We start from the raw sequence: 14,696 nt of genomic DNA on the forward strand, positions 1-14,696 counted from the left end.
GCATAAAAAAGCTACCTGGATGAGTTATCGCGAACCGACCAGTTCAGATTCCTCCTCTTTAAATCCATATGAAATCCAAAGTGTCAAAAAAGCATAAAACCTACCTTGCCGACTGGTTTGTTAGGTTCACCTGGTCTATCCGTTGTCAGCTTGAAACTATCGATATTTTCAATGTTAGCGAAGGATAAGGATCCCAACTGAACAATTTTTGGGGTAAATGCAATGGTAATAGTGATGGTTTTGGCGCCATCGCTTGATTCGAGCCCCTTTACTGGGTTGCTAGATGGCGGATTTGGTCTCAAATATTTCACTTCATTTTTGGCACCAGTTATCGTTATTGATCCGTCAGGAATTATCAACGGCGTAGTCATGCCATCTACCTCCAAGCAAGGATTTTCCGCTAGAAAGAAAAGTTAAAATAGTTTTTGTTCCATATATATTTGATGTGATGCAACACTTAAGCGGAATGGATATTTTCCACGCAAAGTCAGCCGACTCACATTTCTGATTTTGACCTCAAATGTTTTCCATGCGAGGAAGGGAATTTCGTGATGCAACCAATCGATGAGGTCAAATCAACATTTCCAACATCTTTTCTTCTAAAGTTAAACAATGTTTCTTGTTCATATAAAACACGCATTATTTAATGAATGGCGACGCGCTGCCTGAGATAATGATGACACTCAATAACCCCGCTACTGCGACGAAAACGGAAATGAAGTAGGGTCGAATTAGCGGGTGACATGAAGTCCAGAACTCCGCGTGCACTCGCGTAGTACGATTTCTTTCGCAACAGTAGTTGTGCGTGCTAAAAATAATGAATAACGCGTTTTTTTTCTATATTAGAGCTGCAAAATATTTGGAACAACATCGAACAGGAGAACAAACCAACTGAAGTTAAAAGCCACACGTCTAATATTTGGAACAAAGAGTGACCATGTGGCCTCTTCTCCTGTTGCCGTCTGTGAAGTATTCAATTTATATTCAAATATAATGCAAGCAGAAAATATCAAAAAGCCGTATATATGGGCAATCAAAACAATTATATAGAACTGAGAGATAAATAAAAAGTTACCTAGTGTTGTGGTAGTTTCAAATGGTGTAGTTGTTACTGGTGTAGTTGCTAAAAATAAAAGCATGGAAAATGTTTGAGTTGTGTGGGAATGGAAGGAAATACATGTACAATATTTTAGGATTATCAATCATTAACATTCAAAATGGCAGAAGGCTAAATGACTTCACCTATAAACCCGTGATCTACAGTATACCGTACGAAAGCCCAGGATTCGAAATTCTAGATTCAAAACTTGACTTCGACATTCAAAACTCGACATCGAGATTCAAAACTTGACTTCGAAATTCAAAACTGGACTTCGAAATTCAAAATTTGACTTCGAAATTCAAACCTCGACGTCGAAATTCAAAACTTGACTTCGAAATTCAAAAGTCGACCTTAAATTCAAAACTTGAAATTGACCAATGACCAATGGTCTTCATGTGTGTGTAATATTGTTATAATTGTATGTTACTATGTGCACTTTGTACAGTCTAGCTCATATTAACATCCACACCTACTTCAAACGATATTTCCCACACTAATGGCACGAAATGCAATGCGGTTTTTAGCATATTGTTAGAAATTTTGTTTTCCAATAATCCGTTATGACAGAAATGTAATGACACAGGTTTTTCATTATGTAATCAGTCATTTAAAAAACTCTTACAAAAACTTTTTCATTGATTTCTAACTTTTACTGAAAAACATCGCCCTAAAATGACAGAACACACAATTAATTCTAAGATCTTTAGTTTTTATTTCATCAAAATCGAAGAAGCGATGGTGGAAATATAACAAATAAATGCAATTTTATGGGACGCACTGTGTAGACAACACAATGGTTTGCAATTCCAACAATGGAACACACCTATTTACGCCTACTGTTTTGATCTAAGTGCGCTCTCTTAAAATTTCTATATCTAGAGTCCCGATTGGTCGATTTTAATGATCTAAAGACCAAGATATTAGAACTTCATGTTTTATCATTCGAATAAAAAACTCCAAAACAATCAGAAATAAAAAACAATTTTTTTTGTGAGGATTTTTTATTTGGCCGATTACATAATGGAAAACTTTTGCAATTACATTCCTGTTCTAGTAGATTAGAAAAAACAATGTCTGACGATATGCTAAAAACCGCATTGAATTTGGTCCATCGGTTCGAAATATTTAAATTTCTGATACCAGATGCTACGATCTGTGGTTAGAAGGAGGAAAACACACTTACTTGTAGCGGCGGTTGTAGTTGTAGTGGTGGCTATAAAAATAAGAAAGTATTGATCAGTCATGTAAATCTAACATGGTCGCAAACATGCTGCTGCTTCATCTCATTTTCTAAAGTGGCGCTGTGGTTAGAGCACCGGGCTCATAATCAGGAGGTCGTGGGTTCGATTTTCGGAAGGGTCACTGCTGTTTCGTCTTTGTGTCTTTGAGCAAGGCACTTAACCCTACTTGCTTCTCTCCACCCAGGAGTAAATGGGTACCTAGCTGGCAGAGTTGGCACACTATGAATGTCAGTCCTGAGCGCTGTATAGCTGCAGCTCGGATCTGTAATACTCCCAGAGAGTAGAGCTTGAACCAAGAATGTACAAGCCAATAGCTAGGGGAAATGATGTGAAGCGCTTTGAGCGACTGAAACCAGTTGGATTTAGCGCTATATAAGTCTCATAATTATTAAACCTGATCCAGTAATTACAGCTACGTATATTCCTTAGTTTTTAAGTATCGAATACCCGTCTATATAAGTCTCATAATTATTAAACCTGTCCAGTAATTACAGCTATATTCCTTAGTTTTTAAGTATCGAATACCCGTCAATTAGTATTTTTGTATTCTGATGAGTGGGAAATAATTAAAAAACAACAATTTAATGGTTTAAGCAGCCATGAAGATCACTCAATGACAATAGGTGTTTCTGGCTGACTGCACTAATTTTAGTGATCATTTTTCTGTTCTTGCAGGTTGTTTTCAACCAAATGAATCAATCTTTCAGGTTTTTTGCAGTGGTTTGTGATCGTGAGATCATACACTTTCAAAAAAGCGTGAAAATCACATTTTATCAGTCCAAGCTAAAGCTATTTTAGAAATATTAACCTCCAAAATGGAAGCCACATAAAAGAGTAGCAGCCTAATAGCATAAAATATACTGTAAGTTCGTTTTTCCATAAGTTTTATTTTATCTCTAGATACTTGTGGTAGAGAGAGTAGCCTTGGGGCACTAATTGGCAATTCGTGGTCATGAAAATCCAAATTCGACACCAAAATGCTTGTTGATTAGATTACTCTGGTATATCTTCAATTGGACATGTCATGTCAGTTTCAAATTACATTATATCTCATTCCGACATTCAATAAATAATAGTGGCCAGAGCAGCAAAGATTGCTCCTATGGCAAATTTCCGCTAAAAAAGACAGCGAAAACGATAATTGCCTGCCAACCCCTTCGAGGAGCTTTGCCAAGTATTAAAGACATGAAACTTGACGGTGACGGTAACTTGCATATCACATTATACCATAAGTCTGCGTTAGACTCCGGGAAATGCTGAAGATATGTAGTAGACTTCCCGGGAAATGCCGAAAATCTGTAGTAAAACATATCCATTGACCATTGACCTTAAAAGGACCGACCCGGTGGGTTATATTAAGTTAGATGAAGTCGCTAATAGGGGCATCTCCTATCTCACAGAACATCGAAACAATTGTCGCTTGTATGAGAAATATAATTATCACTGAATCGAACCTGACCAAGGCCCCTAATTTCATACTAATCACATGGATGTATCATATATGGGCAACCATGCTCCTGCCAATCGTTGCAAAAAACTAACTTACGTGTAGTTGTGACTGGAGGAGTAGTTGTGCCTGCAATTAAAATATCATAATACAACGTTGTTGTTTTGATAACTGTACATCAATGTACGTCAATGTACAGTTATCAGAGTCAAGAGATATTGAGATCAGCTGTTTTCGCAGCGTTGAATTTTAACAAAATGTCACTTTCCAGTAAATAATGCAGTAACAGTGAATGTGAACAAAAGGGTTTTTAGTTCAAAATACATGTATTGCAAATACTGCAATGGATAGATGTGTTACCACACCCCGGACGCAAGTGTAACTTCTCTTTCAACTAAATCTTTGAAATGACTGTTCTCTGAAATTTCCATAAATCTAGCATACCTTTGTCAAACCTGGCTAACTCAATTTCCTGTTTAAGATGATATCCCCTTTATTCAGGAATGACTATAGTTGTAACTATTATGGCTCACCGCCGACTTCATCTGTAGCCATCGAACCCACCTTTGCATCTAGGTGTACGATATTCTCTATGATATTGGTTTATACAATTAATATCATGTATGTTTACCTGTGGTAGTTGATCCCAGTTCTAAGCACACCTTGATTTTCACTTGTAGTTCGATATTGTCAGACTCATCAATAGGATACACAACAATCTGTACCACTACCGCAACTGATCCTGGTTTGAACTTGATTCTAGTATCATTACTGAACCTATTATCAGTACCTGGCTGGCTTTGCCGGGTTATTGAACCCTGAAACAATATAAAGAACAATTAGAAACTATGGCGGGACAGAGATCACCTGGTTACCTTGAAGACTGAACCTAAATATAGACAGACGCCATTACACCTAATCTTATAGCATTTATCGACGGTTAAACAGGGAATCATGTTATGATATATATTACCTATTACTCGTTATACTAACCATACTAACCATATACCTTATATAGCTTACTAATCATCACGTGACCTGTATCTTTATATATCTTGGTTACTTTGATAAACTGGCTTATACCTGTCGACCGTTGTGCGTGTTGCGTCTATGCCTGAGCAAGAAACAGAACAAATCATCGCCGTCGGCAACAATATGATTCATCGATTAAACAGCTTTCAAATGCGTAGTACCATAAGGCCTACTGGATTTTGCGTAAAGAAAGCAACGAGCGCAATGGGGGAGCGACCATTATTTTTGACCCCGCCATTTGGTCATCCTAAAATAGATTTGGGGCCAACACGGCCACAGAATAGCCGTCCCTCCATATGCTCGATTCTTGGGATTAACTCCTCAGGTACGTAAGCCATAGGTTTGAATCTGGACATATTTCCTCAATGTGATGGTGTGGTGCGTTCGTTTAGGTACAATTCTTGATTGTTACTCCTCAATGGGGTGGTGTAGTGCTTCGGTCATGGGTTCGATTTTAGATTTACTCTTGGTGTGGTGCAGGTCTCCGCCCCCTGTTTACCTCAATATATGACATGGATACCTTCCATTCGTCATTTTGGCGCAACTTATCAATCCCCATGTCACAAGATAAAAGTCCAAGTGAGTTGCACTTGTAGTCCCTCTATTTATGCCCATAACAGCAAATATATGTACAGTTACCTAGATGCTGGCACCTATCCATCACCATGAACTTAGCCGAACTCATATACCAAACTAACCTAATTTGACAATATAATTGTCCCTTTAACTGCAAGTGAATCACCGGTAACTAAAAATAGTATTCCATCGCTGCGGCTGCCAGTCCATATTATACAGCCTTATGTGTAACCTTATGTGTACTGGAATTCTATATCATGGCTTGTGTGCTAGAGTTATGTGTGCTAGCTTGATCGACTCCAGCATGCGTTTGGCCTACTTTTCCAATGATAACTCCCCATGTAACCACGATCCTAGGATGACCAGACTATGTATTGAATATAGGAAAATACACCTGGGGACCGTTGCACTCCGAAGTTGCGTTGCGTTGCGTTGCTTTCTTTGCGCAAAGTCTCGTAAGCCATACCTTAATGCCTAAGCTGATGGACTATGAAAACCTCTATCTGTGGGGTGCTCAAGGATCGAATGATAGGATACCTGTGTTTAGACACCTTTTAGGCGACTGAAGTCTTTAAAACTTACCTTTTCGAAAAAAGAGGTGTGCGCGCGCATGGTGCGTGCGTGTGTTAGTGTGTCGAGGAGCGTGCGTGTGCGTGCGTGTGTGTGGGGGGGGGGGGGAGGGTGAGCAAAGTGACACTCGTACAATGTACATGTGCGTGCAATGAACTCTTATAATTAAGTCGTAAAAATAACTATTTATTAGTAATTTTCAACTAATACTGGTAGTAACTATTGTACCGACTAAGAAATTAGCTATTTTTACTACTGTACTTCGAAATAGTCTAAAAAAACAACTGAGAAAAATAGTAATTATCAACCAATAATAAATAGTTGTTTTTACCACTGAGATGGTTAATGGCGTACCTACTCAAATTAGTTTGAAATTTACTCCTAATTTTAATTGTGTGTGTTAAATAGTGAGGCGTATAGTCGGACTCGCACACTTTTATTTTGACATTCGAACATGTTGGGCAACTTACTTTATCGATGTCCTTTAATGAGTCGGTCGGAAATTTTCTTGTCTGCACTGAGAAGGATTTTACGTTGACTGTTTTCAGCAGCACAATCAGGTCAAGTTCTTTCGCGGTCGTCTCACTCAAAACGACGGTAACTTCAATCGGACCCTTGCCCTTGAATGGTTCTTTGTTCTGCCCTGGCCGAATGGCCTCCTTTTTCTTATCGTCGGTTTCATTTTTTCCATCCGATTTGATATTGATGTTTTCAATTGGAATCAGAGTCTTGTTTGTCATGGCAGACACGGATAAGCAAGGCGTTATCGTTGTCGTCGGCACACTTGTAGCTGAAAGGATAAACACAAGTGACCGTGTCCTACATAATGGGGAATGATTTCCACCCTAACTAGAGTGAACATAAACAATGTCTTCTGCATAAGATAGTGTTAACGAGGGAACACATACTCCTGTTTCTTGGGGGGGGGGGGGGGGGGTGGAACCAGAATTAGACGTACTCGTCACAGAAGTGCAATCGTATTCGTCTTCACGACCTGGGCAGTCAAATTCGCCATTGCAGACGGAAGTGTTCTTAATACACTCTCCGGTATTGCACTGATACTCCGTGCACTTGGTTGTTGTAGAAACTGATGCTGAGAAGGAGTAGGAGTAGGAGAAACAAATAAGCTACTCAGGTATGAATAGGAACGAAACAACATACCGTGCCTAAAGTGCAAACGTAGCTTTATTTGGCTGATTACATAATGGAAAACTTTTGCAATTACATTCCTGTTGTAGTATATGATTAGAAAAAACAATGTCTGACGATATGCTAAAAACCGCATTGAATTTGGTCCATCAGTTCGAAATATTTAAATTTCTGATACCAGATGCTACGATCTGTGGTTAGAAGGAGGAAAACACACTTACTTGTAGCGGCGGTTGTAGTTGTAGTGGTGGCTATAAAAATAAGAAAGTATTGATCAGTCATGTAAATCTAACATGGTCGCAAACATGCTGCTGCTTCATCTCATTTTCTAAAGTGGCGCTGTGGTTAGAGCACCGGGCTCATAATCAGGAGGTCGTGGGTTCGATTTTCGGAAGGGTCACTGCTGTTTCGTCTTTGTGTCTTTGAGCAAGGCACTTAACCCTACTTGCTTCTCTCCACCCAGGAGTAAATGGGTACCTAGCTGGCAGAGTTGGCACACTATGAATGTCAGTCCTGAGCGCTGTATAGCTGCAGCTCGGATCTGTAATACTCCCAGAGAGTATATTCCTTAGTTTTTAAGTATCGAATACCCGTCAATTAGTATTTTTGTATTCTGTTGAGTGGGAAATAATTAAAAAAACAACAATTTAATGGTTTAAGCAGCCATGAAGATCACTCAATGACAATAGGTGTTTCTGGCTGACTGCACTAATTTTAGTGATCATTTTTCTGTTCTTGCAGGTTGTTTTCAACCAAATGAATCAATCTTTCAGGTTTTTTGCAGTGGTTTGTGATCGTGAGATCATACACTTTCAAAAAAGCGTGAAAATCACATTTTATCAGTCCAAGCTAAAGCTGTTTTAGAAATATTAACCTCCAAAATGGAAGCCACATAAAAGAGTAGCAGCCTAATAGCATAAAATATACTGTCAGTTCGTTCTTCCATAAGTTTTATTTTATCTCTAGATACTTGTGGTAGAGAGAGTAGCCTTGGGGCACTAATTGGCAATTCGTGGTCACGAAAATCCAAATTCGACACCAAAATGCTTGTTGATTAGATTACTCTGGTATATCTTCAATTGGACATGTCATGTCAGTTTCAAATTACATTATATCTCATTCCGACATTCAATAAATAATAGTGGCCAGAGCAGCAAAGATTGCTCCTATGGCAAATTTCCGCTAAAAAAGACAGCGAAAACGATAATTGCCTGCCAACCCCTTCGAGGAGCTTTGCCAAGTATTAAAGACATGAAACTTGACGGTGACGGTAACTTGCATATCACATTATACCATAAGTCTGCGTTAGACTCCGGGAAATGCTGAAGATATGTAGTAGACTTCCCGGGAAATGCCGAAAATCTGTAGTAAAACATATCCATTGACCATTGACCTTAAAAGGACCGACCCGGTGGGTTATATTAAGTTAGATGAAGTCGCTAATAGGGGCATCTCCTATCTCACAGAACATCGAAACAATTGTCGCTTGTATGAGAAATATAATTATCACTGAATCGAACCTGACCAAGGCCCCTAATTTCATACTAATCACATGGGTGTATCATATATGGGCAACCATGCTCCTGCCAATCGTTGCAAAAAACTAAATTACGTGTAGTTGTGACTGGAGGAGTAGTTGTGCCTGCAATTAAAATATCATAATACAACGTTGTTGTTTTGATAACTGTACATCAATGTACGTCAATGTACAGTTATCAGAGTCAAGAGATATTGAGATCAGCTGTTTTCGCAGCGTTGAATTTTAACAAAATGTCACTTTCCAGTAAATAATGCAGTAACAGTGAATGTGAACAAAAGGGTTTTTAGTTCAAAATACATGTATTGCAAATACTGCAATGGATAGATGTGTTACCACACCCCGGACGCAAGTGTAACTTCTCTTTCAACTAAATCTTTGAAATGACTGTTCTCTGAAATTTCCATAAATCTAGCATACCTTTGTTAAACCTGGCTAACTCAATTTCCTGTTTAAGATGATATCCCCTTTATTCAGGAATGACTATAGTTGTAACTATTATGGCTCACCGCCGACTTCATCTGTAGCCATCGAACACACCTTTGCATCTAGGTGTACGATATTCTCTATGATATTGGTTTATACAATTAATATCATGTATGTTTACCTGTGGTAGTTGATCCCAGTTCTAAGCACACCTTGATTTTCACTTGTAGTTCGATATTGTCAGACTCATCAATAGGATACACAACAATCTGTACCACTACCGCAACTGATCCTGGTTTGAACTTGATTCTAGTATCATTACTGAACCTATTATCAGTACCTGGCTGGCTTTGCCGGGTTATTGAACCCTGAAACAATATAAAGAACAATTAGAAACTATGGCGGGACAGAGATCACCTGGTTACCTTGAAGACTGAACCTAAATATAGACAGACGCCATTACACCTAATCTTATAGCATTTATCGACGGTTAAACAGGGAATCATGTTATGATATATATTACGGGCGCAGGCAGGTTCAAATGGGCTATACCTTGAATAGATTGAATTGCAATAAACATCTAATGCAATATCAAAGGAGCCATATCGAAGAGACATGTTGTAGACTTTAGTGTGGTTCTTATTTCGGAACAAACTATAGCTGACTTGATTGGTGCTGCCACCTATACTAAGTTTGTAACTTGTAGTATACATGCTTGCTTATGTGTAGTATACATGCTTGCTTATGTGTAGTATGAATAAATAAAGTGACTCAGCAAAAGGAACCCATGTTGTCCAGTCTCTTTGAATTCGCTCCGACAATATCAAGCTGGAGTCCGCAAAAAGACAAATTAAACCAACCATTTGTCCACAGACTCGGACCTAGCTGTGGCGTGCTGTATGCGTGCATATAAAAGTATATCAGTTGGTCCGATAGAGATGATGAGGCAATGCCTCGTTCCTTAGTCAGCAATATGCGCCTTTTTATACGGAGAAGAAGGATTACCCAGATAGGCCATGTCCGCCTCCAAATGGCTCGAACCAATTGCACTATCACTACTATAACTTTAAAATGCGTGCTCCTCCTACATGTAGCCAGGTCTCGGGCAAGGCACTTACTCGACAGGCAAGCTAGAGGTTCAGCACCGTGAGCAGCTCCTTGATAAGGCCATTTCAGGTTCAGCGCGCCTCTTCAGATCAAGTATTGAGAGCTGTGGTGAGCACATAAACATACCATGCAACCGAAAGTACCAAAAATACATTTTTGTTTACATTTGAACTGCGCACATACGTTTGTTTACAATTTCTTTCCCCGCGAAATCTCGAAGATCAGGTGACCTACAATCGTGGATTGAAAATAACATTAACCTTGGTTCAGCAGGTCAACACGTGTACAGGCTGTTCCAATCACCCCCCTACAGCCAGCCGTTCAACAGGTCAACAGGTAGTGTTAGTCACCCCACAGGGAGTGCAGGTGATTCATTAATCCCCGGCATAACTAAACAGCAATGGCTTGGCTTCCGTGAGTGGTAAGGAGAATTGACCGTGTCCGATTAAAAATCCCTCATTACTGCTCCGCTGAAGTAAATTTCCGAAAATAAACATGACGTTGCATCAGGATAACATATCACCTGCAAACGTGCAAAATTTCGAGACGAAACACGACCCCCAAATGGCACTTTAGCGAGCCGCCTTATAGTATTATGATATAGATTACTCGTTATACTAACCATACTAACCATATACCTTATATAGCTTACTAATCATCACGTGACCTGTATCTTTATATATCTTGGTTACTTTAATAAACTGGCTTATACCTGTCGACCGTTGTGCGTGTTGCGTCTATGCCTGAGCAAGAAACAGAACAAATCATCGCCGTCGGCAACAATATGATTCATCGATTAAACAGCTTTCAAATGCGTAGTACCATAAGGCCCACTGGATTTTGCGTAAAGAAAGCAACGAGCGCAATGGGGGAGCGACCATTATTTTTGACCCCGCCATTTGGTCATCCTAAAATAGATTTGGGGCCAACACGGCCACAGAATAGCCGTCCCTCCATATGCTCGATTCTTGGGATTAACTCCTCAAGTACGTAAGCCATAGGTTTGAATCTGGACATATTTCCTCAATGTGATGGTGTGGTGCGTTCGTTTAGGTACAATTCTTGATAGTTACTCCTCAATGGGGTGGTGTAGTGCTTCGGTCATGGGTTCGATTTTAGATTTACTCTAAGTGTGGTGCAGGTCTCCGCCCCCTGTTTACCTCAATATATGACATGGATACCTTCCATTCGTCATTTTGGCGCAACTTATCAATCCCCATGTCACAAGATAAAAGTCCAAGTGAGTTGCACTTGTAGTCCCTCTATTTATGCCCATAACAGCAAATATATGTACAGTTACCTAGATGCTGGCACCTATCCATCACCATGAACTTAGCCGAACTCATATTCCAAACTAACCTAATTTGACAATATAATTGTCCCTTTAACTGCAAGTGAATCACCGGTAACTAAAAATAGTATTCCATCGCTGCGGCTGCCAGTCCATATTATACAGCCTTATGTGTAACCTTATGTGTACTGGAATTCTATATCATGGCTTGTGTGCTAGAGTTATGTGTGCTAGCTTGATCGACTCCAGCATGCGTTTGGCCTACTTTTCCAATGATAACTCCCCATGTAACCACGATCCTAGGATGACCAGACTATGTATTGAATATAGGAAAATACACCTGGGGACCGTTGCACTCCGAAGTTGCGTTGCGTTGCGTTGCTTTCTTTGCGCAAAGTCTCGTAAGCCTTAATGCCTAAGCTGATGGACTATGAAAACCTCTATCTGTGGGGTGCTCAAGGATCGAATGATAGGATACCTGTGTTTAGACACCTTTTAGGCGACTGAAGTCTTTAAAACTTACCTTTTCGAAAAAAGAGGTGTGCGCGCGCATGGTGCGTGCGTGTGTTAGTGTGTCGAGGAGCGTGCGTGTGCGTGCGTGTGTGGGGGGGGGGGAGGGTGAGCAAAGTGACACTCGTACAATGTACATGTGCGTGCAATGAACTCTTATAATTAAGTCGTAAAAATAACTATTTATTAGTAATTTTCAACTAATACTGGTAGTAACTATTGCACCGACTAAGAAATTAGCTATTTTTACTACTGTACTTCGAAATAGTCTAAAAAAACAACTGAGAAAAATAGTAATTATCAACCAATAATAAATAGTTGTTTTTACCACTGAGATGGTTAATGGCGTACCTACTCAAATTAGTTTGAAATTTACTCCTAATTTTAATTGTGTGTGTTAAATAGTGAGGCGTATAGTCGGACTCGCACACTTTTATTTTGACATTCGAACATGTTGGGCAACTTACTTTATCGATGTCCTTTAATGAGTCGGTCGGAAATTTTCTTGTCTGCACTGAGAAGGATTTTACGTTGACTGTTTTCAGCAGCACAATCAGGTCAAGTTCTTTCGCGGTCGTCTCACTCAAAACGACGGTAACTTCAATCGGACCCTTGCCCTTGAATGGTTCTTTGTTCTGCCCTGGCCGAATGGCCTCCTTTTTCTTATCGTCGGTTTCATTTTTTCCATCCGATTTGATATTGATGTTTTCAATTGGAATCAGAGTCTTGTTTGTCATGGCAGACACGGATAAGCAAGGCGTTATCGTTGTCGTCGGCACACTTGTAGCTGAAAGGATAAACACAAGTGACCGTGTCCTACATAATGGGGAATGATTTCCACCCTAACTAGAGTGAACATAAACAATGTCTTCTGCATAAGATAGTGTTAACGAGGGAACACATACTCCTGTTTCTTGGGGGGGGGGGGGGGTGGAACCAGAATTAGACGTACTCGTCACAGAAGTGCAATCGTATTCGTCTTCACGACCTGGGCAGTCAAATTCGCCATTGCAGACGGAAGTGTTCTTAATACACTCTCCGGTATTGCACTGATACTCCGTGCACTTGGTTGTTGTAGAAACTGATGCTGAGAAGGAGTAGGAGTAGGAGAAACAAATAAGCTACTCAGGTATGAATAGGAACGAAACAACATACCGTGCCTAAAGTGCAAACGTAGCTTTATTTGGCTGTAATCAGCCAAATGGAAAACTTTTGCAATTACATTCCTGTTGTAGTATATGATTAGAAAAAACAATGTCTGACGATATGCTAAAAACCGCATTGAATTTGGTCCATCAGTTCGAAATATTTAAATTTCTGATACCAGATGCTACGATCTGTGGTTAGAAGGAGGAAAACACACTTACTTGTAGCGGCGGTTGTAGTTGTAGTGGTGGCTATAAAAATAAGAAAGTATTGATCAGTCATGTAAATCTAACATGGTCGCAAACATGCTGCTGCTTCATCTCATTTTCTAAAGTGGCGCTGTGGTTAGAGCACCGGGCTCATAATCAGGAGGTCGTGGGTTCGATTTTCGGAAGGGTCACTGCTGTTTCGTCTTTGTGTCTTTGAGCAAGGCACTTAACCCTACTTGCTTCTCTCCACCCAGGAGTAAATGGGTACCTAGCTGGCAGAGTTGGCACACTATGAATGTCAGTCCTGAGCGCTGTATAGCTGCAGCTCGGATCTGTAATACTCCCAGAGAGTAGAGCTTGAACCAAGTATGTACAAGCCAATAGCTAGGGGTAATGATGTGAAGCGCTTTGAGCGACTGAAACCAGTTGGATTTAGCGCTATATAAGTCTCATAATTATTAAACCTGTCCAGTAATTACAGCTACGTATATTCCTTAGTTTTTAAGTATCGAATACCCGTCTATATAAGTCTCATAATTATTTAACCTGTCCAGTAATTACAGCTATATTCCTTAGTTTTTAAGTATCGAATACCCGTCAATTAGTATTTTTGTATTCTGATGAGTGGGAAATAATTAAAAAAACAACAATTTAATGGTTTAAGCAGCCATGAAGATCACTCAATGACAATAGGTGTTTCTGGCTGACTGCACTTATTTCAGTGATCATTTTTCTGTTCTTGCAGGTTGTTTTCAACCAAATGAATCAATCTTTCAGGTTTTTTGCAGTGGTTTGTGATCGTGAGATCATACACTTTCAAAAAAGCGTGAAAATCACATTTTATCAGTCCAAGCTAAAGCTATTTTAGAAATATTAACCTCCAAAATGGAAGCCACATAAAAGAGTAGCAGCCTAATAGCATAAAATATACTGTAAGTTCGTTTTTCCATAAGTTTTATTTTATCTCTAGATACTTGTGGTAGAGAGAGTAGCCTTGGGGCACTAATTGGAAATTCGTGGTCATGAAAATCCAAATTCGACACCAAAATGCTTGTTGATTAGATTACTCTGGTATATCTTCAATTGAACATGTCATGTCAGTTTCAAATTACATTATATCTCATTCCGACATTCGATAGATAATAGTGGCCAGAGCAGCAAAGATTGCTCCTATGGCCAACACAAAAGGTGATTCCATGCCTTCGCATTAATTTAATGTTGCTAAGATTATTGTTGAGATTTTTCTTAGCTTTGCCGCCAAACTTGATTTTGCCTTAAATTGGCTGCCGAATTCTAAAATGGCTGCAGAGTTGGACTTTCTAAAGAAATTCTTTATGAAGGTTCTGTTCTGAA

At 39.5% G+C, this 14,696-nt stretch overlaps 1 protein-coding gene across 1 annotated transcript in view; it reads right to left on the reverse strand.

The window, feature by feature from the left end:
- LOC135495301 (mucin-2-like) overlaps nt 1-14,696 on the reverse strand; it is a 93,891-nt gene that overhangs the window by 20,233 nt on the left and 58,962 nt on the right. The window contains exons 54-63 of the mRNA XM_064783765.1: nt 13,356-13,385; nt 12,941-13,075; nt 12,456-12,775; nt 9,262-9,448; nt 7,339-7,368; nt 6,927-7,061; nt 6,439-6,758; nt 4,422-4,608; nt 3,890-3,919; nt 105-400 (exon numbers count right to left, since the gene is read on the reverse strand). Of these exons, the coding sequence (XP_064639835.1) occupies nt 105-400; nt 3,890-3,919; nt 4,422-4,608; nt 6,439-6,758; nt 6,927-7,061; nt 7,339-7,368; nt 9,262-9,448; nt 12,456-12,775; nt 12,941-13,075; nt 13,356-13,385 (1,670 nt within the window). The remainder of the gene's footprint in view (nt 1-104; nt 401-3,889; nt 3,920-4,421; nt 4,609-6,438; nt 6,759-6,926; nt 7,062-7,338; nt 7,369-9,261; nt 9,449-12,455; nt 12,776-12,940; nt 13,076-13,355; nt 13,386-14,696) is intronic.

The sequence above is a fragment of the Lineus longissimus genome, chromosome 11, assembly GCF_910592395.1.
Source record: "Lineus longissimus chromosome 11, tnLinLong1.2, whole genome shotgun sequence".
Taxonomy (NCBI): Eukaryota; Metazoa; Nemertea; class Pilidiophora; order Heteronemertea; family Lineidae; genus Lineus; species Lineus longissimus.